This window comes from Eublepharis macularius, chromosome 13 (genome assembly GCF_028583425.1).
Source record: "Eublepharis macularius isolate TG4126 chromosome 13, MPM_Emac_v1.0, whole genome shotgun sequence".
Taxonomy (NCBI): Eukaryota; Metazoa; Chordata; class Lepidosauria; order Squamata; family Eublepharidae; genus Eublepharis; species Eublepharis macularius.
Window position 1 is genome coordinate 23,984,975 of NC_072802.1, and position 23,336 is coordinate 24,008,310.

Below are 23,336 nucleotides of genomic sequence, written 5' to 3' on the forward strand. Positions count from 1 at the left end.
TGAATATCATGGAGTGACTAGGAGGAGGAATTACCCATTTGAAGGACCCTGAGGAGATGAAAACAGGGCAGAAAAGTAAGGCAGACTGACACCAAGCCACGAGGTCGACTTAAATCCAAGACAAAATTTAATTTGAAACACAAAGAACAAAAAACCAAGAGAAGGAAGAATTGACCAACAGGTGGGGGTGGGGAACCTCTTCCTTGGTTGCTGCTGTGGCTCAGACAAGGAAAAGACCTTCAGTGCTGTCTTCAGCAAGGGGCTGAATTTCATCAGATACCTTTCAAACCCTATGAGAATAAAGGGGACACTGTTCAGAGGTTATTCCCCCTCACCCCCTTGCAGGAACCCCCCCCCCTTAAATAGGGAAATAGTGACCTTTCTCACATACTGAGGATTTCTGAAAGGAAAAAGGAAGCAGCTGTTTACCATAATCAGCATGTTCATCATAGACAGAAACAATTCTTTAGAATGCAAGGAAGGCAGAAGTAGGGAACAAGTCAGGGAGACCTTCCTATGCATCAGAAACTGGGCACTATAACCAGCTGCCAAAGGAGATGACATGGCCTTGCTGACCAGGAGGTGTTGCTCAAATGCCCTTTCTCCATCCCCAAACACCTTCGCGAGGGAGGTTTAAACAAAGGATTCCATACCGCTTCAGTCAGGGGGTTGGCTACATCTTCCATTGGGTTTTATGCCTGGCAAGCATGATGCTGGCTGATACTGAATCAGACCATTCAGTGTTTTCCATCAAAGACTGGAAGCAGTTGTCTAAGGCAGAGGTCTTTCTTCTCTGAAGCTCCACAGAAACACTGAAAGATGGCCTCCTTCTATATTGCCCAGACCACCAGCTAACATCTTTCTCACCAACCCTGTTCTCTGTGGCCCCGCCGTCAGAGATGAAGTGGGTGGTGAACAGAGATCATCATCATCTTTCATCATCTTTTTATAACCTGCTTCTAGTCTGAACTGTTTAAATTCACTGAACATTTTTTTAATGTTCTGGCTAGATTTTTAATGCTGTTTTTAAAAAAGTTATTAACTTTTATGGCATTTTAATTATGTTTTACTTTGTAAACTGCCTCAGGCAGGTTTCTCTGGAGAAGATAAAGAAATATTATTGCACTGATATATTACATATCTTTGCCAGTTTGTCAATAATTTATACAATACTATATAGCTTCTGGGAGAAGCTGGGGTACACAAAAGACACAACCCCCTGAAATTTCTCTTGTGCAAATCTCATTGAGATTACCGGGAACAGCGCAGAGCTCCAATTCATATCACTTGGGAATATGGCCAGGAGAAATCCCCAGGGGATGAGTCTCCAAGGAACAGAATAAGGCTTCTCCTGCTATTGTACTTGAGAGCCTCCCACTGACAGCTTCTCCAAAGAGAGAACCCCAGCATATTAAACAGTGGACTTCTCAGCATACAGTATCTGACGAAAGGTTTCATGCTATTCTAGAGTCCAGAGGAATACCCTCCCTTCTTACCTCAAGAACGCAGCTTGTCAAGGGGCACCGGTGGACTTCTGTATCTGCTCTTTCAAAATCAGGATGCTCTGCCTTTGTTCGGGGGGCAACATGGCTATCTGGTCTGCGGTCAGCTGGAGAACTTGCATAATGAGTGCAGCCTAAGGGGAGAGATGGAACGAGAAAGGACAAATCCAGCTATTTTAAAATTAAGAATGTTGTTCTTTGGATGCCATGCACAGTCCTTATGTACTCATGCTCTCTCTTGTGTTGAATCAGGACCTGGGAGGCACAGGTTTGAATCCCTACTCTGCCATGAAAGCTTGCTGTGTGGCCTTGGGCAAGACATACACATTCAGCCTTACCCACATCACAGGGCTGTTGTGAGGATAAAATGGAGAAGGGGAGAATGTTTTAGGCAACTATGGGTTCCCACTGGGGAGAAAGGAAGAGTATAAGTGAATTAAATAGAAGTGTATCAGATCCTCTCCCTCCGTTTCCCCCACCAGTATTATAATAGTGCTAGAAGTGGGGCAGTATACTCCACTTGTATCAGACACAGGGCAGATCGATTCAGAATGTGGCAGCCGAAGCTCTAGGTGGGGTTTGCCACAGTCAACGTGACAACATTGCTGAGCCTACTGTAATGTTTCCCAGTTGCTTCCAAACCCACTATGATATGCTGGTTGCAACTTCTGAAGTGGTTGGAGTTCAGAGCCCCTGAAGAACCACCTTCGTCCAACAGACCTGCCGGCACTCTGAGGTCTCTTTGCTGCAGGTATCCATGTTGCCTTGTGTATGTTTTTTGAAGAACTCTGTAATGGCCTTCTGGGCAGCCACCCCTACACTTTGTGCTCCCCTCCCCCAGAAGCTGCGATTGTCCTCCTTTTTGCAGGCCTTGAAGCATCAGCTAAAATTTTGCTTATTCCAGAAGGCCTTTGGAAAGGCAATGAAGGAATGTTCTAAATAAAAAGACACCAATTACTACCCACTGTAAAGAGGCAGACAATCTAAACAACTGCTTTAGTTCGCTGGAATTCACTAAGGAACAATGACGGACAACTTGGATATTCATGCTAAATCACTGATACCACAGTGGCTGCAACCAGGAGATGAAACTTGATTAATTTTAAAACATGCTTTAAAAGATATAAAGTTTTAAAACATGTTTTAAAAGTTATATATATGTGCCTAGTCCCAATAATGGTGTCCAAAAAAAAGCAAGAGTCAGATGATAAAAGTGACCGCCACCCTCCAAAAAAGAAGACACAACACCATAAGATAAAAGCAGCATATTAGGCCTCAAAAGCTTATTGAGAATATATATAAATGATATTTCTTGAAAGTTACCAGGGAGGTGTTCTACCATGCTACCACAGCAAATTCATTCCAGAACCTCACGGTCAGGATGGAAGAGGCCACTCTATAATCAGCATCATTTCACTTTTCTAACTGAAGGGAGCCAGAAGGCCCTTGCGCTGCATAATGTTGCCTTCTAATACTTCTCCTCCAAGTATCCTTGTCCCACCCGCTTCTCCACTCTGAAACGGTATGACAGCACGACCTCTGAATGCTTGTGGAGAGCATGACACACCATCAAACCCCCAGGGGTCTTACACCCTGGCTGACTGCGCTTCATGTACCTTTTCATGATCCTGTGGTGTTACTTGGTTCTGTCCAGGACTGAAACCCCCAGGCTGGCCAGCTGCTTGAACGCCTGCTCCTGGCATGCCTCCGGCTTGCAGGGCTGTGCCTGCCATGTTAGGGACCTGCGGGCAAGAAGATAAATGCATTGCCCTCCTGTCCTGTTACAGACGAACACCAGAAGCTGTCTTATGCCAAGGCAGCATCTAGCTTAGTGCTGTCTACTCTGACTGGCACCAGTTCTCTCTCGCACGGGAAGGTCTTCCCCAACACCTGCCACCTGAAATCTTTTAACAAGAGATGCCACGGACAGGAGACGGGACGCTTAGCACGCAGATCTGGTGTCCTGCAGTCCAGCCAACGTTCCTCTCCTTGCACTGAGGTACAGACATGTTGGAAAACATGCACGGCTGACTCTGCAAACGGCGCAGGAAACCACCAGATGCCCTAGCTCTGGACACAGTATCAAAGGCTAATCCATGGATGTGACCTTGCTGTCACTCCGCTGCAAGTGATTTGCCAATTATTATTTTTATCCTCTCCTCTTCCAGGGAGTTTGGGCAGCACAATAACTTCCTCTCCCCACCCCATCTTAATTATCTTTAACAACCCCTAAGAGGTAAGTTAGGCTAATACCGGCCTAACTAAAAAGTAACTTTTGTGGCTAAGCCAATATTTTCAGGCAATCTTCTTCAGCTCTTCATTCCCAATCTCTCAAGTCTACCACTGCTCTGGTTCAAAGCCCAGCTGTAGCCGACAGACACATTTCAATAAAATTTGAAACAAACTGACTCCTCCTTGGGATTTCGCTTCTACAGTCTGGGAAAGCTAAACCTGATCATGGCTAGGATTGGCCTGGCAAGTATTCAAGGGGGCTAGCGATGCAGAGGAGAGCAGTCTTGGGATTGCTGGTGTCACTTCTGTATTTCTCTTCCAAGCCACAGTGGAATGACTCAAGACACTGACCTGTTTTGCCAGGGAATGCCATACATGAACACAGGCAAGCAGACCGCCAACACATTTGCCTTTAAAACCTTTAAAGCCTCTCCAAAGTGACAGGGTGATTACTTAAACATCTTATACCATCTACACCAAGAGCCATCAAGAGGCAAAAAGTTTAGTGGTAGCTATGAAGACAGGTTCCTTTCCCTTCTGAATCCCTTTCAAAAATGATCATGACGTGAATAGCCTGACCTGGCCCAACGGAACCCTTCAAGCTCCAGCATGCAGGATGTCTCAGTGCCTCCTAATGAAAAGACAGCAGAAGAAATGAAGCATACCTGCCTAGGGCCTTGAGGGCCACTTGCTCCCATGTTAAGAGGCCCAGGGCCCTGGATTCCTCCAGTCATTGGACCCCGCGGGTTGGGACCAGGGCCTCGAGGCTCCATGCCCCGCGGGGGCTCCATCCCTCGAGGCTCCATGCCCCTCGGAGGCTCCATCCCTCTGGGCTCCATGCCCCTCGGGGGCTCCATCCCTCTGGGCTCCATGCCCCTCGGGGGCTCCATCCCTCTGGGCTCCATGCCCCTCGGGGGCTCCATCCCTCTGGGCTCCATGCCCCTTGGTTCCATCCCACGAGGTTCCATCCCTCTGGGCTCCATGCCCCTTGGGGGCTCCATTCCTCTTGATTCCATTCCTCTTTGCTCCATTCCTCTTGGTTCCATGCCCCTGGTATCCATTACTCTGGGCTCCAGTCCTCTGGGTTCCATACCCCGTGTATCCATCACTCTTGGCTCCATGCCTCTCCCATCCATGCCCCGAGGCTCCATGCCTCTTGGATCTCTTCCACCTGTATAAAAAGCAATCAAAGCTTATGAATGTTCTATTCTGGAGATGCAGAAGTTAAACTAGTCACTGGCCCAAAATCAAGCACAGAGCTCAATGCCAGAGATACCAACTTGAATCTGGGACTCAGAAGTCCAAATCCATTTCATCAAAGGCTCTAGAGCGCCTCTGTGCTTTTAAACTTGAATTTGATCTAAGTTTTTGTAGGGTTCTCAGCCTTTTGGGCCAAGAACAGTGTGGCGGTAAGAAGAGACCTCAGAGAGATTACAGGAAATGGCGTACCATCTAAAATGACAGCACACTGTGTGTATATTCATGCTCCCAATTTATGCCTCCTTTTAGGTTGCAAGCTGTTCTGAGCAGAGGTCTGTTTATTTGCTTAGTTTTGTAAAGCAATTACAAGGGCAATAGCTAAAGAAGCAACATGTGTATATGTCTTTAGACCAGGGGACCCCAACATTTTTAAGCTTTTGGGCACATTTGGAATTCTACACAGAGCGATGGGTGCAATCATAAAATGGCTGCTGCAGGAGGCAGAGCTAACCACAAAATATTAAGGAGTGAAGTTATGCATAACTCTAATAGTAAACCTTCAATATTTCAGGCAGAAGCAAAGCTTAATATAATGTCTTTTAAAGTAAACACATTAGTTTGAAATACTTTTGAATATACACACAGTGACACAGTAAAGATCCCTGTCATGTAATGGCAGCTATGGCAGAAGCACCTTTTTAAAAAATCTGCACAGCCAATCAGATCTCCACTGGTCATCAATTAGGAGTCCTACTAGATAAAAGCCCCATCCAGTGCCACCCACTTTCTAAAAACACTTGGAGGGTGCCAGGAAAGTTGTCAACGGGCACCATCGCACCTGTGGGTGTCATGCTGGGAACACCTGCTTTAGACAAAAGCTGCTGTAGTCAATCTCAATCTGGGTGCAATGTATAGGGCACACACGTTTGTAAGGATGACTCTGTCTAATAGGTGTGTGATCTGCCTAGGAGAAAGAATGCAAGAGATGAATGGGAAAGGAGATTCCCGCCCCACTTATAAAATTCAGGTGCTTTAACAGGTCCACAACAATCAGGTCTGAGGGCTTACATGCTCCTGATCACAGAAGCTTGCTTTATTGGGAATGTCACCATATTTATTACGTCTTCAATATGACATCGTATGGGCTGGCTCACAGGTGGACCAGCCACCTGGGACTGTGCCTTGGGCATTGAAACCGCAATGCACGCACACACATACACTTCGTATGCTCTGATTCTGTTCCCTGGTTTGCCTAACTTTCAAGCTTCAGATGCAATAGCAATAGTATGGTCTGCTGCAAACCAGAAGTTAAGGAAGGAAGCATGTGAGGAAAAGCATGCGAGAGCTTGAGGTACAACCTAGCAGGCAATCCATGGTTGGATTATTATGGCCAAAGCAAGCCTCTGTTATTCCTCTCTCTCACACTGTTATCTCAAGGCTGAGTATTAGTTATGGTGCTCAACATCCTCTCTCACCTCGGCCATCCATCAATGGTCCTCGTGGCTCTCCCATCAAGGGCCTGGGTTCTCCCATTGGTCCTCCTCTCATTTCATGAGGGGGTGGTCCTCGGTTATCATGGCCAGGCATGTGGTGCATGGGTGGGCCCTGGTGAGGCGGGCCCTGGTGAGGCGGGCCAAGGTAACCTCTGGAGAAGGATAAAAAAACGAAAGATGGCAAAGGCACAAGAGGCATTGGCTTGAAGCTCAGGTCTAGTTCTTGCCGACAGCTGATGAGGGAGCAGACCTGAGGCTGTGTGGCACAGCTGCAGACTTCAGGATCACAACTGTTTCTTCATACAAAAAAAGAAGTTATTTGCATGTATAAAGCTAAATGGCAGGGAGAAGACTGCTAAGCCTACCTATCTCCCTGAGCCAATAACCTTCTATGTGTAGGAATCAGAGGTGCAGTAGTTAATTCAATTAACGGGATATACTGATCAACCCATTTTTATTTAGAGCGCTCCCAATTAATTAAATAGTAGATTTTTTAAAGACAGTATTTTAAAAACAAGTAAAAACAACAGATGACAAGCGCTGTCTTAGGAGCATTTCTCCTTTTAGGAAGAAGAAGAAACGCCTCTTCCAAGACTACTCATGCTGCTGCATCACCTAAAACATCCCTTACAATAATTTTGCCCATACAGAAACCAATGTACGTTTGGTCAATGAACTGATAATTGACTAAAATTTATATAGCCTACTTAATAATCTCAGAAGGAATTTTTTTCTACCTGGGAGAATTCAATTGTGAGCCCCTACCTGCAATATGAAGTACAACCGTCTGTAAAAGTTCACCCCCTCATCTGCCGTTTCTGAGAAGTCAGCTTTGGGGGTGGGGGAACAGAGAAGGCAGCTGATCTGCTCCCCAACAAAGGGAGATGAAAATCATCTTGAACTCTAACTTTATTTTCAGAATTACGGCAAATAGTCCAGGCTTTCAGGGAATGCCCACAACTCCCTTGCTGCACCAACTCTACCAAGATCTATTCTGTTCTACCTACCTGGGCTCAACTTCTCCAGTGACTGAGAGCAAGGTCCCTCCACGGGGATCATTCGGAGCATCTCCCAACAGGCCTCGGGGTGGCGGGCCGCTAGCTGGCATGGGCCCTCGTTGCATGGGAGCCCTTGGGTCTGGCATTGGTACTGTCAGGAAAGCAAAAAAAGGGGCCATGAGAATCTTGGGAAGGGAAGCTGTCTTGAGGCCACCAGAAGTTCAGCATTGCTACAATAACAAACAACACATAAACACAAACAACTAGTCAACTTTCATCCAGGTAACTTTGATAATAATACAGATAGGAACATAAAAATTTAAATAAATAATTTAAAAAAAAAGAAGTTCAGCATTGCTTGGGCTAAGGTACATCAGTTTCATGGGCACACTTCACTCAAAAATAAGCATGCTGTGGGATGAAGCTACAATGTGGCTAAGACATCGTTCTGCAATGACCCCGTCAGGGCTCATTTTCTCTAAGATACCATTTCTACTTGCTCTAGTATCAAGATAAATAGGAGATGCCCAAACAGAAACTTGTCAGAGATGCTTCGCACTTTGTGTATTCTAAATTCTCCCTTATTTGCATAACATCAACATGTGTCCAAGACACTTCTCTGTCGTATCAGTTATTCATAGATATGAACATAGGATGTTGCCTTATACTGAGTTAGTACATCCAGCTCAGTACTGTTTCCTCTGATTGACAGCACCTCTTCAAGTCCTCAGGTAGAGATCTCTCTCGGCAGATATGCCAGGACTGAACCTGGGACCTTCTGCATGAAAAGCATTCAACCCTCCTTCCTCTTATGCACAGTTTTCTCCTTAAAATATAAGCAAGCAGCTACTGGCCTCGAGCATAAAGGGTAAGACCCAGCTCATATACATTCCCACCTTTCATAACTATATTATACCATCTTCTTATATTCCATAGCATCAGCAATGCATGGCCCTGTGCAATGAGCATGATACTTACCGAACAGAAAAAACCTGACCTGTAAGTCTTATAATCGAAAATTTCAACAGAAAGAATAGAGGACAGAAAGCAGCTTGGTTTCAAAACCTGTAAGTTTGGGATCTGTGCCTAGGTACAAAGCACCTTGTGAGACAGCCCCGGATCTGGCTAAAACACGCAGGAGGTGGTCAGAAAGCCACAAACGGATATATGGAAGTCCACCGTGGGGAACCTGTTCCCCAGACCGTCCAATCCCCTATTCATTGGCAAAGGTGCTGTCCCCAAAGCAGTTGCCCTCTTTGCCCCAGAAGCAACTCCTGCCCTGCACCCACGACTTTCCATTCGGTTTTTCAAGCTACGCAGTCCCAAATGCTGGGACCGCATCTCGCACATTCCGCACGACAGGCAACAAGCAGGAGGAGCCAGCAGCAGCTATTGGTACCTTGAACTCGTTCAATAGAGGCAGGCCTGGCAGGTCCCACGGGAGAGAGCTGCATGTTCCCTGGCCGAACAGCAGAAGAGAGGGAGAAAGATCCGTCACATCAATAGGAGATGCACTCACCTCACACTCTCACACATACTCACACATGAACACACACACTAGTTAGAGCACCCCATCAGTTACATATCTGGCTGTTATGTACACACAGAGACCTCTCCCTTGGGATCTGATTCCATATTTCAGGGAGGCAATTTCAACTTCAAAAGGCTGAGGCTTTTTTCTAGGGCCTTATCCTGCCTTCCGGCGTAAGTATTCAATGGTTAGCCTGCAGGATGGCAATGGCGTGTGAACTTTATCAAACTTTATCGCCATTCTTCCTGTTGGCCTGCTTTGATCTATTTGCACTGTACACTGCTCTGATGGTGGGTATATTCTGCTGAAAAAAAGAGGCAGGCTGTAAGTAGAAAACAACTACTATGTGATGGGTTTCCACGTCATCATGGTAGGCCGCAGAGAGCCGGAAAAGGTCCAGCATTTTACAATGGTCAGGGTATCAGACTAGAATCTGGGAGATCCAGGTTTGAATTCCCACACTGCCATGGAAACTTGCTGGGTGATCAGTCACACACATTTAGCCTAACCTACCTCACAGGATTGTTGTGAGGATAAACTGGAGGAAAGGAAAACAATGTAAACTGCTCTGGATGCCCATTGGGGAGAAAGGCAGGGTAGAAATAAGCTAAATACATAAATAAACACTAACCAGAGGCTTTTTAGATCTCTGCCTCTCACAATGATGATGTCATGGCACAACTATGGAAAGGTATTATGCAAAAGCCCTGAGCTAATATTGATACAAGCTGGGAGTAAAGTTTTTATTGGATATACAACCTTATGGGTGTCGCCAGAAATAAACACTCCTCTAATGGTTCAGATGGATGGCAAATCCTAGTTTACTTGTATGTGAGCAAGCGTGGAGGACCACTAGGGCTGACTGGCTTCACCCTCCTGTATACAGTCAGATAATTAGATACTTCGGCAGACCGGAATCCCTAACAGTGGTTTGTTTTCAGACTGCAGTCCTGGTCTTCATTCAACTGTGGCTTGCCAGTTTAGACTCCAAGGGGAACTATGGGTTATTGCAAACCTGGGAATATTTAGTTACTTGGCTATACAAGCAGAAATGAGGAAGTGTATGAACCTGGGGATCCCTAGGCTCATTTGTGTAAGCTTGCCATTTTGTCTGAACCAAGCCAAAGACTGGGGTATTCTGCTAATCACTTTATATGACCTTAGATTATGACATGAGGTCCTGCTGGCTGTGCCCCTCTTCACCAGGTGACATCACAAAAGGTTCAGAGTGGAAACATTTCAGCTGTTGCACTTAATTACTTAAATGCCTTAGGTTAGGAATTCATTGATTTTATGTCTTTTGTACACCACCTTTGGCAATCTGACCAGAAACAATAATTGATAAATATTGGGAAAAAATGCATTTTCACAAAATGGCCCCTTGCTAACAAGGGCAGCAATGGGCATCCTGAGAGATGCCACAGGGAAACCAAAAGGCCTCTAGGAGTCTTAAGTAAAACAGAAACCCCCTCCCCCCCCCAGGCCTGCAATGTGGGAATGCAGAAAACCAATGAGAACTCTGTAGCAAACATGGGCCTAGAATATCTCAAGAACAAAAGTGGCAGATGCAACCACAAGTCTCCATTTGTCACTGAAACTAAGGCTGCAGTCCCACGCACATTTACTCAGGCTTAAGCCCCACTGAGAATTATGACACTTATGGCTGAGTAAAGAGGTACAGGATCAGGTTGCAAATCAACCTCTCAGTCAGCAAAATGAGATAATACTGCACCCTGTCCCTGGGATACAGTAAGAAAGAGACCTACATAAATACATTCCCATTTATTTTTTATGGCCACAGCTACCACTGTCAGGACCAGCTTTGGTGGTGGAAGGACCAGGGCCCCCGCTCACAGGCTTGGTGGAGGGCCCCCAAAAGCAGACTATAGCTTTGCATTTGAAGCAGACTATCTTAAAATGGGGTGGGGGGGAGAGGCACAAGACCACTACCAGTGAAATCCTAAGCAGAGTTACTCCAGTCTAAGCTAATTGATTTTAATGGGCTTAGACTGCAGTAATTCTTCTTAGGATTTCACTGTAAGTTCGGCATCTCAAATTACCACTGGCCCTGCCAAGTTTCCAGAGGGAATCTCAGCTCAGACACCTCAGCTGCCACAGAATGCCACAGCTCAGTTACTATCAGGAGCTAGTTTGAGTATGCATGTTACATCCACTCAGTTGTCACTTCATTGGCTGCCCATCAGTTCTCAGGTTCAATTCAAGTTCTGGTTATCACATACAAAGCGCATCACAGCCTTGGATTCTCTCCACCACCCCATTAACAGAACCGGCCTCCCCTCCCAGGCTCCTGCAAATGGGTAAGCTGCCCCCACCTTTGGAACGGCCTGCCTGGAGAGGTCAGGAAGGCTCCCACATGTTGGTCATTCTGAAAACTTAATAAAATTTTTTTCAAGAGGGCAATTTTTAAGGTATAAGGGCAATAGTATAACAGGCTGTTTCGAGAAGGTGAGAACAGCACCTCTATGCAGGATATGTATGATCTATTTGTAGTATGTATTATCCTACTCTTACTGCATTGCTTTCTATGTTAAGAGAACTAGTGTGGTCTACTGGTTAGACTAGGATATGAGAGATCCCACGTTTGAATCTCCACTCCGCAATGGAAGCTCACTAGTGATCTTGGATGAGTCACACACTCAGCCTAACCTACCTCACAGGGTTGTTGTGAAGATAAATGGAGGAGAGGAGAATGATATAAGCTGTTTTGGGTCCTCACCGGGGAGAAAGGTGGGCTTTAAATAATTTTCAGTTTTCAGCACTGCTTGACATATGGCTACTTTTTTGGCTTCGTTTCTAATTTTGTAATTCTAAGTCTTATTGCAGGGTTTATTAGATCTCTCATGCTATTTGCTTACATTGTTTCACACCATGTACTCTGCCTTAATGAGAAATACGGGACTGTAAATAAAACTGGTTGGCTACTGTTGGTTCTTTGGCCAAAATGGGACTTTGGGCTGATGCAGGAAAGCAATACTACAGAACTAACAACACGTTCTGTAAAAACCACACGGAACAGCATGCAGCAACATCTCCAACTCTCGCCTTCACTGATATGAGTGCGCACACACACACACACACACACACACACTCTCTCACTCACTCTTTTCCTGAGCTTCCACCACCAGAACAAAGCAAGCCCCATTACCTTGTGCAAAAAGGGAGGAAAAAGCATTGCTAGGGCACCCTCTGCTGGAGTAACAAAAGAAAGCAGGTGCCACACTGCTCAAGCGCTGCCCGGCTAACAGTGGAGCCCAACCAAGGAGTGTTTTCCCTGCTTTCTGCAGCACATGCAAAGTACCTGATGGAGCATTACTGGGGAAAGCATCACTGTCATTGTCCACTAAGCGCAAAGAGAAATGGACAGAGTCACAGAGAGCTTGAAAGCGCATTGTATACCTTTAGTTGGGGGAATGATCCCTATTTCATAAAGGGGAACGTTTCCACCCGCCCACTGCTCCCAGTTAGTGACTCCTTCCACCCAAAACTTGTCCATGCCCCAGCCTAGAAACCAGGAGCCTTCCTGGGACATGCTATTTAACCAGGATCTGACCATCTATTTTACCTTGCCCACGTTCCATGAGCATTGGCCCGCCTCCTGGCATGCCCCCTGTGGAAGAAAAATATTGGTTTTAATTTTTTTACATATATCCATAAGGCTTTGGGGGGAGGTTACAGGGTAACCTGCAAAAATAGTACCGAAACCAGAAGCATTGGCATAAAACAACCAAACCCTACATGGACACATTCCATCTCACTATTCCTAGCTGTATGCCTCCCACTTGAGCTAGGATCACAACATGTGGCCTCCACCTGCTACTGCTTACAATGTAACTGAAATGTGTTGGGGCTTGTGCTACCTTAGAAGTTATATGTCCAAACACGAAATGTTTAGCTTTTTGACATCTGGATGCATGTGGATGGAATGGAATAGTGATTAACTTCAGCCCACGTTCAGAAATCCCCTTCTTTTTTGCTCTCTCTCACCTCCTGAGCTCAAGAAATGGACACAGATTGTGGGGCTGAATCTAGGATCAGCGCGCCTGTTACTGAACTGCAGTCCAATACTGCATGAAGCCAAGAATGCCACTGGGTATGGGTGGCAGCTTCCTTTGTTATTTAATTATGCTACCATTTATTACCAAGGGCAGGAGTGAGGGCTGCCTGCCCCACCTGTCCTGCAGCAGTTGGAGCAAGTCTAGCAGCATAGCAAAGTTGATAACTGGCAAAGGACCACCCATATCAATCCATTAAATTGTAAATTCATTAATAGTTAACTTTAGAAAGTAATCGTATTCTGACAAAATGAAATTTACTTTATTTTTGTCATTAGCTTACATAGACAATTGAAGTACCTCCTAAGAAAGATGATGCTTTACAAATAGTTGATCCACACCTAGTCAGTGCACTGAGCAGGACTGTTTTAACTATCATATGCCCAACCTTTGCTGAATCTTGGCCAAAGTACCCTGGCCAATGGAATCATTGGTTGGGACTGTCAAACACTTAGTGTGCACAAGAACATACTCTACAGGATTGTTACAAAATACAGTTTAACTTCATATTAAAGTCTGGCAGACTTATACAGATTTTTGAAGTTCAATTTATTTAGCTCCTGATGAAAATGATACGAGAAAATAAGTCAGTGACTATCTACCCACTAGCCATTAAGATATTTGGACTTCGTAAAATATTATGGACTTGCTAACCTTCACTACTGTGAGTCAGATTAAAAAAAGATTTTCCTGCAACTTTGTAAAATTACTAGTTTTGTTAACATTATGCATCACTGCCGTATAAAAAGGATAGTTCCAGGTTTAAAAAAAAAATTATTCTACTGGTTATCATTCCTGGGTTTTCTTGCCTTTGAGTCACAGCTCCAATATAGGGAAATGTTTTTAGTTATACAGCTTGTTGCCACCCACATCTTCACTAGATGAAAAGGTAGTGTTTTCTTCTTCTCTTTTTAAGGGCAAATTATCACTGCCAATATTCTTGTTGTTATTCATCTGATTAGATTATTTTTAATTGCCCTGCTTATAAAAAACATTAAATTTGTTACCCAATTAACCTGCCTGGTGACCTATGATTCAGGAGGTAACTACTCATTCTTGTATCAAGTCAACTTTTTGTATTGATCTGCTGTATTAAAACTGATTAACCTGTGGGGGGGAAGGCAAATGAATTACAACCATCTGATGCCTTCTTACCTCCACAGCTCTTGCTGTGTTTTCTGATTTAAAAGTTCCCTTCTGCTGCAAGAACAATGCTCCTGTTCCCACCACTGACTCAATTTGCAGCCTTACTTTGCCTCAGAGTGGTGCAGGGAAGGAAAAGGGATATATAGCCTTTCAGCGCCTACTCACTTTTGTTATTCAGCACCAAGCTCCTTCTTTGTTATTAGCATTTGAATTTTTTACAATTTTTTAAAAAGGACATGACTTTTCTCCATTAAAATACCTACAAAGCAAGGAGCAAACAGTGTAACCAAGTGAGGCTGAACAGTTAAACCGCTTCCTCCTTGCGTGCACAGCCCCATGGCACACTGAGGCTGAATGAGCCTAGTATTTGCATGTTATGGATAGAACCTCTTCTCTATTTGAGCCCTCAATCCAATGAACCACTGTTCTGCAGAGTCAAAAAGAGACCAGTAGCACCTTTAAGACTAACCAATTTTATTATAGCATAAGCTTTCGAGAATCAAGTTCTCTTCATCAGATGCCTGATCAAAACTGGGCAGATACAGAAGAGGAGGGGGAAAGAGAGAGAAGGAAGGGGGCATAAATCACAAGAAGACAGAATGCAATTAGCATAGAGGCAATCAAAACATTCCTTTGCTTGGAAATGTAAACATCTCCTTTTGGTGTGCAGTCAGTTTGTAGCAGTGAAGGTATCCAATTCCTATGTAGTATAAGCCTTCGGTAACCACAGCTCTTCCTGCCAGTTGCATCTGACAAAGAGAACTGTGGTCCCCGAAAGCCCACACCAGGCGTCACTGGGCTCCCCCAGATCACGCCTCTGTAAAGAGAATCTGTTACCTGTGGTAATGTGATAACCATTCATAGTCTCTATTCAGTCCCAGCTTGACAGAGTGTTATTGCTCCTTGTTCCTAGAAAGACCTTGCAGGCACTTTGGTCCCAACTGACTGCTACCAACTCAAGGATAATTGCTGGACAAGAAACAAGGAAGAACTCACCACCTGGAGCCATGGGGCCAGGCCCAGGTACAGTGGTGGGCATCTGACCTGGGGCTGGCACTCCCCCTGGCATAGAAGGCTGCATCAGCGGAGGGGCTCCATTGACATGCATGCCACCCTGCTTGAGGAAAGGAAGTACACCGTTAAGTTCTTATGCAGGTGGAAAAAACTGGGTTAAATTCTCATGCAGGTGAAAAATCCAGGCCTACATTCTATCACTTCATGCAGAGGCTTGCATGATGAATGCTCCTCCATACAATAAATAAATAAATATGTCTCGTGCACAGAAAAGCAGGAAGAACGCTAGGCTGGTTCCCTTGCTCTCCAACATCGAGTTTTCTATTTGCAGGTAATTTATGGCTTACAAGAAAGCAAAACTCAGGATTAGAAAATCCATTAGTAACGCTGACTGCACTATATACAGAAAAACTGCAAAATCACATGCAAAACTTGGAAACAAAGAAGCAATTTCCTCAAAAAAACAAGTCCATAAGAATGTAACTAAATCCAGTATCCCAAAGTCTGTTGCATGGGTAGCTAGAAGTTAGGAGATCAGTCAGCAACCAAAGCAAAATTGGCTTTATTAACCTCTTTGCTCCTGTCTGTCAACAAGTATTTCAACTTTGCATAGCAATGTGCCTCTCCTAGAAATTGCCTTTGATTCTCTAGAATTGGACATTAGAACACATACGATCCTTGTTGACTGTATCCTTTTGCGCATGCCCCCACCTTCTAAAGAAATGTGAGTGGCTGCACTAGATCCAGGGTCTTTTCAGCTGTGGCAGCTTATTGATGGAACTCCCTATCAGCATTTGTTTGCCTACTGTCAAGCTTTTTGAATTCTAGGTGCCAGATAAAGCCATTTCTCTCTTCCCAAGCTCTTTGGTAGGTTCACTGGCTTTCAGGTTGGTTTCTCCCAACCCAGTTTTGTGTGATTATTTCTCCCATCATTAAAGATATGGTTGATCAGGGAGAGGAGCTATTTTGGTCTCTCCCTTTCATAAAGCCTCTTTAGGGGCCTCCTAACTTTGATTTGCTGTTCTCTGCTGACTGGTTGATTCCCTTGCTAATGGGGCTTTAAATGTTTACTGATCTTTTAACTGATGGGTTCAACAGTTTTAGTATGGGTTTTTAATTGCACACTCAACTGTTGCCATTTTTACGGGGAAGTTTCCTCACAAGCATTGTGCCAGAAATGCAGGCTATAAATGTTATGATAGCATCACACAAATACACAAATTATTAGGATCATTTTTATACTGTCCAGCAACAACCTACTACTTACATTAACCGAAATCTAATTTGTGCAAAGGTGAGCACCTAGCAAGCATTTCCCTAACAGCAGCAACTAAGATCTCATTTTCTCTGTGTGACAAATTACTTTGTAAGGAGGAAAACTGAATCAATAGAGTATAGAAACATCTTACTATTGGCTGTGGCTGGGAAGACGGGACGTTTGGCTGGTTCATCTGCGTGTTTGGACCAGGCCCGGGCCCAGGCCCAGGCCCAGGCCCTGGTCCGGCCCCTGGTCCAGGCCCGGGCCCAGGAACTGCTTGTGGATTGCCCGGAATCAGAGAAGGAACGCTGGTCTGGCGATGCAGAATTTTCTAGGGTGGGGGGAAGAGAAAGTAATGAAGAGCCTGTAAATGCACCACAAAGATGCTCATATCACCAAAGCACGCTGCCCCGCTCTAGGGAGAGCACCACCCACAAATGTCACAAGCATACCAGAGCAATCTCAGGATCGACAATCCGCATCACCACCTGGGCCTGCAGCAGGGCATAAGCGAGCTGTGGGTTCTGCAGCAGCATGCTCCGAGCCTCCTGAGGGCTGTTCTGGACACAAAGCTGGGTGGGGAGGTACACACAAAAGTTAAACTGAAGTTCCTCGTTTCTGGAGTGTTGCTTCCTAGCCCAGGCCTCAACACTTCAACAGGGCAGTTTTCTAACTCACAGAATAACCTCAGAAAACAAAACTGGAAAAATAATTGGGAGTCTTAGAAGCGAGATAAATGCTGATGAGCCATATATCTCCATGCCTGAATTAACAGGTTGGTGTTATGTTTCCAAATGCTGACTGAGGCTTACCCTTTCGCCCCATGGCACACTTATCCCAGAAGGTCAAGATCTCAAAAGTTGCTGCGACACCCTTCAAACTGGCCCTTATTTGCTTGTGCACACACATCATTCTCCACACCAAGGTTTAACTCCCTGCATTTCGGTTATCCTTTCCTGTCTTTGAAAACAGACAGATATTTTTCTCTTTCTGGAACAGTCACCGGGTTGTGAGTAAAGATATACAGAATTTCCAGGCACCAGGCGAGGACATCAGTCCATCTAATTCACAGTAATCCTGTTGACTCACTTCTCATGCAGAGATCTTCCCACAAGCCCTACTACTGGAGATCTTTGTACTGGAAAAGCTGGATGGAAACCTGAGCCTTCAGTATGCCCTCTTATTAAGCTACTTTCACACCTTGGATAGACTGAATGGCGATTACTCTCAGCTTTCCTGTTCACTGACCTTCATCTGCTTCATCAGCTCAAACATCTGCTCAGGCGGGAGGCTGGCAACAGCCCTGCTGATGGACTCTGGAGCATCTTCAGGGTTCACTGGATCTCCATAGGGTGACTCAATGATGGGGGCCCCAGTGCCCAAGCCTGTCAGAGAAAGGAAAAAGCTTTAGGGCAAGGGGTTTCTTGGGCTTGCCTTGTTGTGTGCCTGCTCTGAGTCAGAGGCAGCAGACCACAGCAGCTGCCTTTGCCACCCTGTTTCTTAAAAGCATTCAGACTCACTCTTCAGCTCCTCTTTATTCTTCTCACTAGCTGCGTTGTCCACACGCAGAGCCCTCCCACTGAATTCACGCCCATTCAGGTTCCGCATGGCACTGAGAGCCGTTTCCTGGTCTTGATATTCACAGAAGCCATAGCCTTTCGGTTTGCCCGTCTCTCTGTCATACACTAATCTGGTTGGCAGGGGACAGAAAAACTGTAATTCTTACACACAGAAAGACACTGGGGAGGAGAAGGTTGGAAAAGGGACTTTGAGATGTTTCCGCATGACAGAGAGCTGTAAAGTCCTCTGAGCCATTCCCAAAGAAGATGTAAGCCATCCACACCCAGTTTCACATCCTTATAAGTCCCTGGTTTGGGAAACTAGAACAGGGTCAGTTCTTACCGGAAACTGACGACAGGTCCAACCTCTGAGAAAATGTCCTTTAACTGCTCCTCTGTGGCTTCATATGGGATATTCCCCACTGCAGGAGAGAGACAGGAACAGATCATCAGTATAGATGTATAGCAAGCTACATATCAGTAGACAGACATTGGAGATGAGGGGAAAGAGAACAGTGACTTTGAACAATTGTAACTACCAAATACTATATTTGCATTCCATAGTTACGAGTGCTAGGAAAGATCACAACTCATTTTCCATACCAAGGTCCCCAAAAGGCACACCTTTTGTATCAAAGCCGACTTCAGTCTAAAGATTAGCTTAAAATAAACCAGCTTTTTAAAAACAGTTCCATGTGGTTGCTTGAACAAATTGCCATTTGGCATTCTTATGCCCTTGCTGGCCTCGAATCCTGGAGTTGTTCTCATAAAGACATCCATGACCTCTGGTGTTGATTTGTTTCTTATGTTTAAATTTTAAATGCTGTGTAAGATATGAAAGATAAACTTTGAATAATGTATCTGCTAGTCTACAGCCTTATATTATTCTTAGAAAAGGAAATGTGTGATCTGGGACATCGGACTTCATTCTTCAAACGAATGGCGTCCCACATTTGGACGTTGACCGGTACAGATCTGCTAGTATTAGTTTTGCAGGAAGCCTGAAGAAATTTTTAAAGAACAACGTAACAAGCTTATGAAGGAAAGACAAAGAGCAGCACATTGTTACAGTGACTGTGTAGTCCTAAGCTGAGTTCCATCTAAGCTCATTCATTTCAATGAACTTAGAAGAGTGGTACTCTGCTCAGAATTGCACTGTTTCTATATCTTTCCACACGCCTTTAAAGTTGCTCTTTGGACCTTAAACAGCTGGCACATCGTCCATTCCTTATTCCTTAATAGCCCAAGAGAGAGTGTAGAAGCTTACCTCCACAAACAATGAACTTCCTCAAATGTGCTAATCCAACACTGGCAAAGAAATGAAGACCTGACATGATCCATGCAGTAAGACGCATCTGCATCTTTGTGCTAAAAATATATACTACCCTTTCTCTCCAGCCACTGAAAAAATGATCAGGTTGCATGTCACAAGCTTGAGCATATTCCATGTGACACTATTAAGTATCCTAAAACTAACTGAAAGATTGTTGTTGAGCCCGATTTTAATGACACCAAAACAATTGTGATGCAGGAAAAGACAGAAATGTCGTAATAATAATAAACAGGCTGGTACCCATGTGGTTAGTGAAGCCACGTCACCAATTGATATATGTAGGGTATTCACAAGTACGCAAAAATGAGTTTGTAAATTAACCCCCCCCCAAATCTGTTAAAAGGCTTGATGAGAACTGAAAATGTTGCAGACGTGACATAATATTGACAGCAGCTGAGAACCAGTTATAGTGGCAATTAGTATGCTCAAACTGGCGAGTGCTTAGAAAATACTGAAGGGGGAGATTTTGGGGCGGTCGGAGTAAGATTTCCAAACTGTACCCCTCCCCCACACTCTACTTCTATATTAAGATTATATTCAAACTTATGATTTAGTGACCTCTGTGATATTTTTCTTTTAAACGCAGTTTTCAACTCTTTTTGAATCAATGGTTTCTGTGATCCATTTCCGTTCCCCTAATTCAATGAGCTGATATGAACAAGGGATAGGTTCTGTATTTCTACAGAAATAAACCCAGGGCACTTCTAATAAAGTTTCACACACACACCCAATGAATTTTGAAAAAGCTCAGTAGTAAACATAAAATGACATACCTCTTTTCTCTTTTACCCTACCAGCATTAGTGAAGCAGAAACACTGAAATTTTAGGAGGTGGATAAAATGATTGAATGAATAGGAAAGTATTTGCTAAAAAGACCTTTGCAGATTAGGACACTTGAAATGTCATTTGCTTGGGTTAGGGCATATTATCAGCTGTGCACCATTTCCTTTTATTGCAGGTGAAGAGGCAAACATTCATTTTACAACTGAAGTCTAAGAAACCTATTCCCCTAATACCTAGATTTTTTTATCCTGCTATTAATAAGCAAGCATTCCTAAAGACCAATAGATCTTTTCAAGAACCATAAGGACTCTCAGAACATGGTGCAATCCTAAATGTATTTGCTTGTAAGTAAACCCCATTGTAATCAATGGAAGTTTCTTCTAAGTAAACATGCTGGCAAGCCATAAATATGGAAATCTTTTGGGCCTTCTTGTATTCATGCACCATTTGCCACACTCTTTTACAAGAATGTCTTAATAGCATTGTTGGATTATACCAAAGGTCTGTCTAGTCAATTGTTCTGTTTGCAACAGTAGCCAGCCAGATGCTTCATGGAAGCACCCGAGGTAGGTATGAAAAGCGATGACCTTCCTTGCTGCAGTTATTATTTGTTATCCATGTGCTGGATGAGGCATTTCTCTAACACAAAGTCCACAACAGGAAAAGCAAATTGGTTGCTAGAAATAGCTAGGGATCAACAAACCTTTAAGTTTGTCCATTTTACTAACTAAAAGCACAGTTAGCTAACAAAGGAATCTCCCCCCCCGCCCCCATCCCCACTTACAGAGCCACTGACAGAACAAACTCAGGTTTGAATTGTTTTATTTAGAACCCCATCCATTGGCACTCTTGAGCATCACCACCTACCCTTATTCTGAAAATTGATTTTAGGGAGCAGGCACTGTTAAATTTGTAAATATTTGTATGCAGTAACACAGTAAGCAATTATTGGCTCCTGCCCCCTTTACAATATTTTTTTGCCTGAGATGCATGTGTTTATTATTATGAATAAAGAGGGCACAAAACAGGATGAGAAGGAATGAAGACTAGCTGGTTGCTAATTTTTACCTTCAGGTCAGTGATTTTCAAACTTCGCTGAAAAGAGGCCTGTGATTCCTTGGAATCCTAGCAGAGGGCCCTGAACAAGTAATGGCAAACAAACTTCCTTCAAAGACAGTTTGTCCATAATTATTGATCGCCCACTGCAATGTATAGCTTTAGAGCAATGTGGAGTGTGTTTTGAGAAGCATTCATGGAAAAGAGCTACAAATGCTAACACAGAGGAGAATCAACAAACGGAATATCCTTAAATCATTAACAGACATCTGCTTTCCCCCTGTAAGCCTTCCCTATGCATGTTTCACCTGGTTCCCCCTCCCCACATTAGGCTCCAATACCAGATTTATAACCCTGAGTAAGGGGAAAGGTCTGTGGGGTTATGTGTGGGAGAACATGTAGGTAGGTAGGTTACACAGCCGTTCCACCACTTCTGCCCTATACCATGTTTGGTTACCTTGAGAAAACCAGGTTTTAGAACTCATATTTTCTGGGTACAAATTCCAGTGTGGCAGCTGTTAGTCTGCTGCAGCAAAAACAAAAGAAAAACTCAGTGGGATGTTTTAAAAAATGCAATTATTGTAGCATAAGGCTTCATAGACTTGAGCCCACTTTGCCACTGCATCTGACACCCCTACATAAATGTACACAACAATTGCACTTGTCTTTAACATGCCATCGAATTCTTCTTTTGTATTTCCTGGCATAACATGCATTTCTACTCTCAGCTGATGGCAGGGAACAGCAAGGCCCTCAGAACCCCAGCTGACAAAAAAGCGCTCTGCAAAGAGAGCTTGAAAACCAGTGCTATGTAAAAATGGCACACTGACAAAAATTTGCACACATTCATCACTCCAATGCATAGCAGATGTTCCCGCAAAACACTTCCTAATACCCCTTTCCCTCCCCAGCTTCAAGCCACAGTATATTAAGACCCCACAGAAGAGATTAAATTTTTACTACATTCTTTAATGTATTTAATGTTAATACTTAGCACTCAGTAGTCAAAGCAATTCAGTATGTTAGCTTGTCACAGTCCTATTAACAGCCACAATTATCATACCCACATTACAGAAAGGGGAGAGAGATGCTGAGAGTAGTTTCCTTAAGGAACGAGTTTGTGGCTGAGAGACAAGACTCTCAAAACAGTTTATGCCAATAAAAAGACAAAAAAATTTGCTTTCCAAATCATGCTCTACATTGCCTCTTTGTTCCACCCAAATTTTCTGACTTTGAAAAAATACAGCCTTCCTCCAAAAAGCACAATACCCCTCCTCCATTTTATCCTCACAACTGCCCCATGAGAAGGGTTAGGGAAAGCGAATATGTAACTGGCATCAAGCCACCCAGGGATTTCAGGGCTGAATGGAGATTTACACAGGGGTTCCTCATTCCTAACCCAACACTCCACTATGCTGTCTTATTTTTCTTCAGCCTCCTTCACCCAGAAATAGGACTGCCAGCTCCAGCTTGGGAAATTCCTAGAGGGTAAAGTTTGGAGAGGGGAGGGAATTCGCTGGAGTATAATGCCCTCCAAAGCAGCCATTTTCTACGGGGGGCTAATACTGTTGTCTGGAGATCAGTCGTGATTCCAGATCTCCAGCCACTACCTGGAAGTCCCCCACCACACCCAGAAACCTTTCCCTGGGGGGGGGGGCAGAGGAAACAAAGCGGCGCCTTTCCCCCCGTCCCTGTCCCGTGGAGACAAGAGGCCCACAGCTTTCCACACAGCAGAAGGCCGGAGTGGAGCTCTCAGTTTCCATGGAGACGGGAAAGGGTGTGACGAGGAGCAGCTCTGCTCTCCGCGTTCCCGCTTCCCTCCACCCTCACCGAACACGGAGCGCAGGGACCGGTCCACGGCGGGGTCCCGCACGGACAACCCCGCCATTCTCTCCGCCTCCGCCGCCTTGCCCACCACAGCTTCCGCCGCTCGCGCTACCAAGCTTCCGGTGCTCAGGCTAAACACGTCCCCCTTCACTTTTCGTCCGACTTTCTTTTTCTTATACCCGGAAACGCCATCCGCGAAACGATCGTTCCGCAGCTGTCCAGGAAGCTGCGGAACTCCCCGCCCCCATTCATTCCTCTCCTTTACTGGTTCCCTCCGTTTAACAGAGAAATTTGAATGCTAGCGCGGATGGTACATTGGAAAGAATTTTC

General features: G+C 44.6%; 1 protein-coding gene across 4 annotated transcripts; it reads right to left on the reverse strand.

Annotated features, from left to right (window-relative positions):
* Positions 1–104: 104 nt before the first annotated feature.
* CSTF2 (cleavage stimulation factor subunit 2) lies at positions 105–23,100 on the reverse strand. 4 transcript variants are annotated; one of them, XM_054996643.1, is made up of 15 exons: positions 23,010–23,100; positions 18,350–18,428; positions 17,968–18,137; positions 17,696–17,832; positions 16,900–17,019; positions 16,599–16,778; positions 15,172–15,289; positions 12,540–12,584; positions 8,825–8,884; positions 7,435–7,576; positions 6,410–6,579; positions 4,400–4,905; positions 3,119–3,244; positions 1,497–1,636; positions 105–290 (listed from the first exon to the last, which is right to left on the reverse strand). In XM_054996643.1, the coding sequence occupies exons 1-14, from the start codon at positions 23,065–23,067 to the stop codon at positions 1,514–1,516; spliced, it is 2,034 nt and encodes a 677-aa protein (XP_054852618.1). In that variant the 5' UTR covers positions 23,068–23,100; the 3' UTR covers positions 105–290; positions 1,497–1,513. The 4 variants fall into 4 exon arrangements, with proteins under 4 accessions (XP_054852618.1, XP_054852617.1, XP_054852620.1 ...); XM_054996642.1 differs by having other exon boundaries at positions 15,172–15,292; XM_054996645.1 differs by lacking the exon at positions 8,825–8,884.
* Between the last annotated feature and the right edge of the window lie 236 nt (positions 23,101–23,336).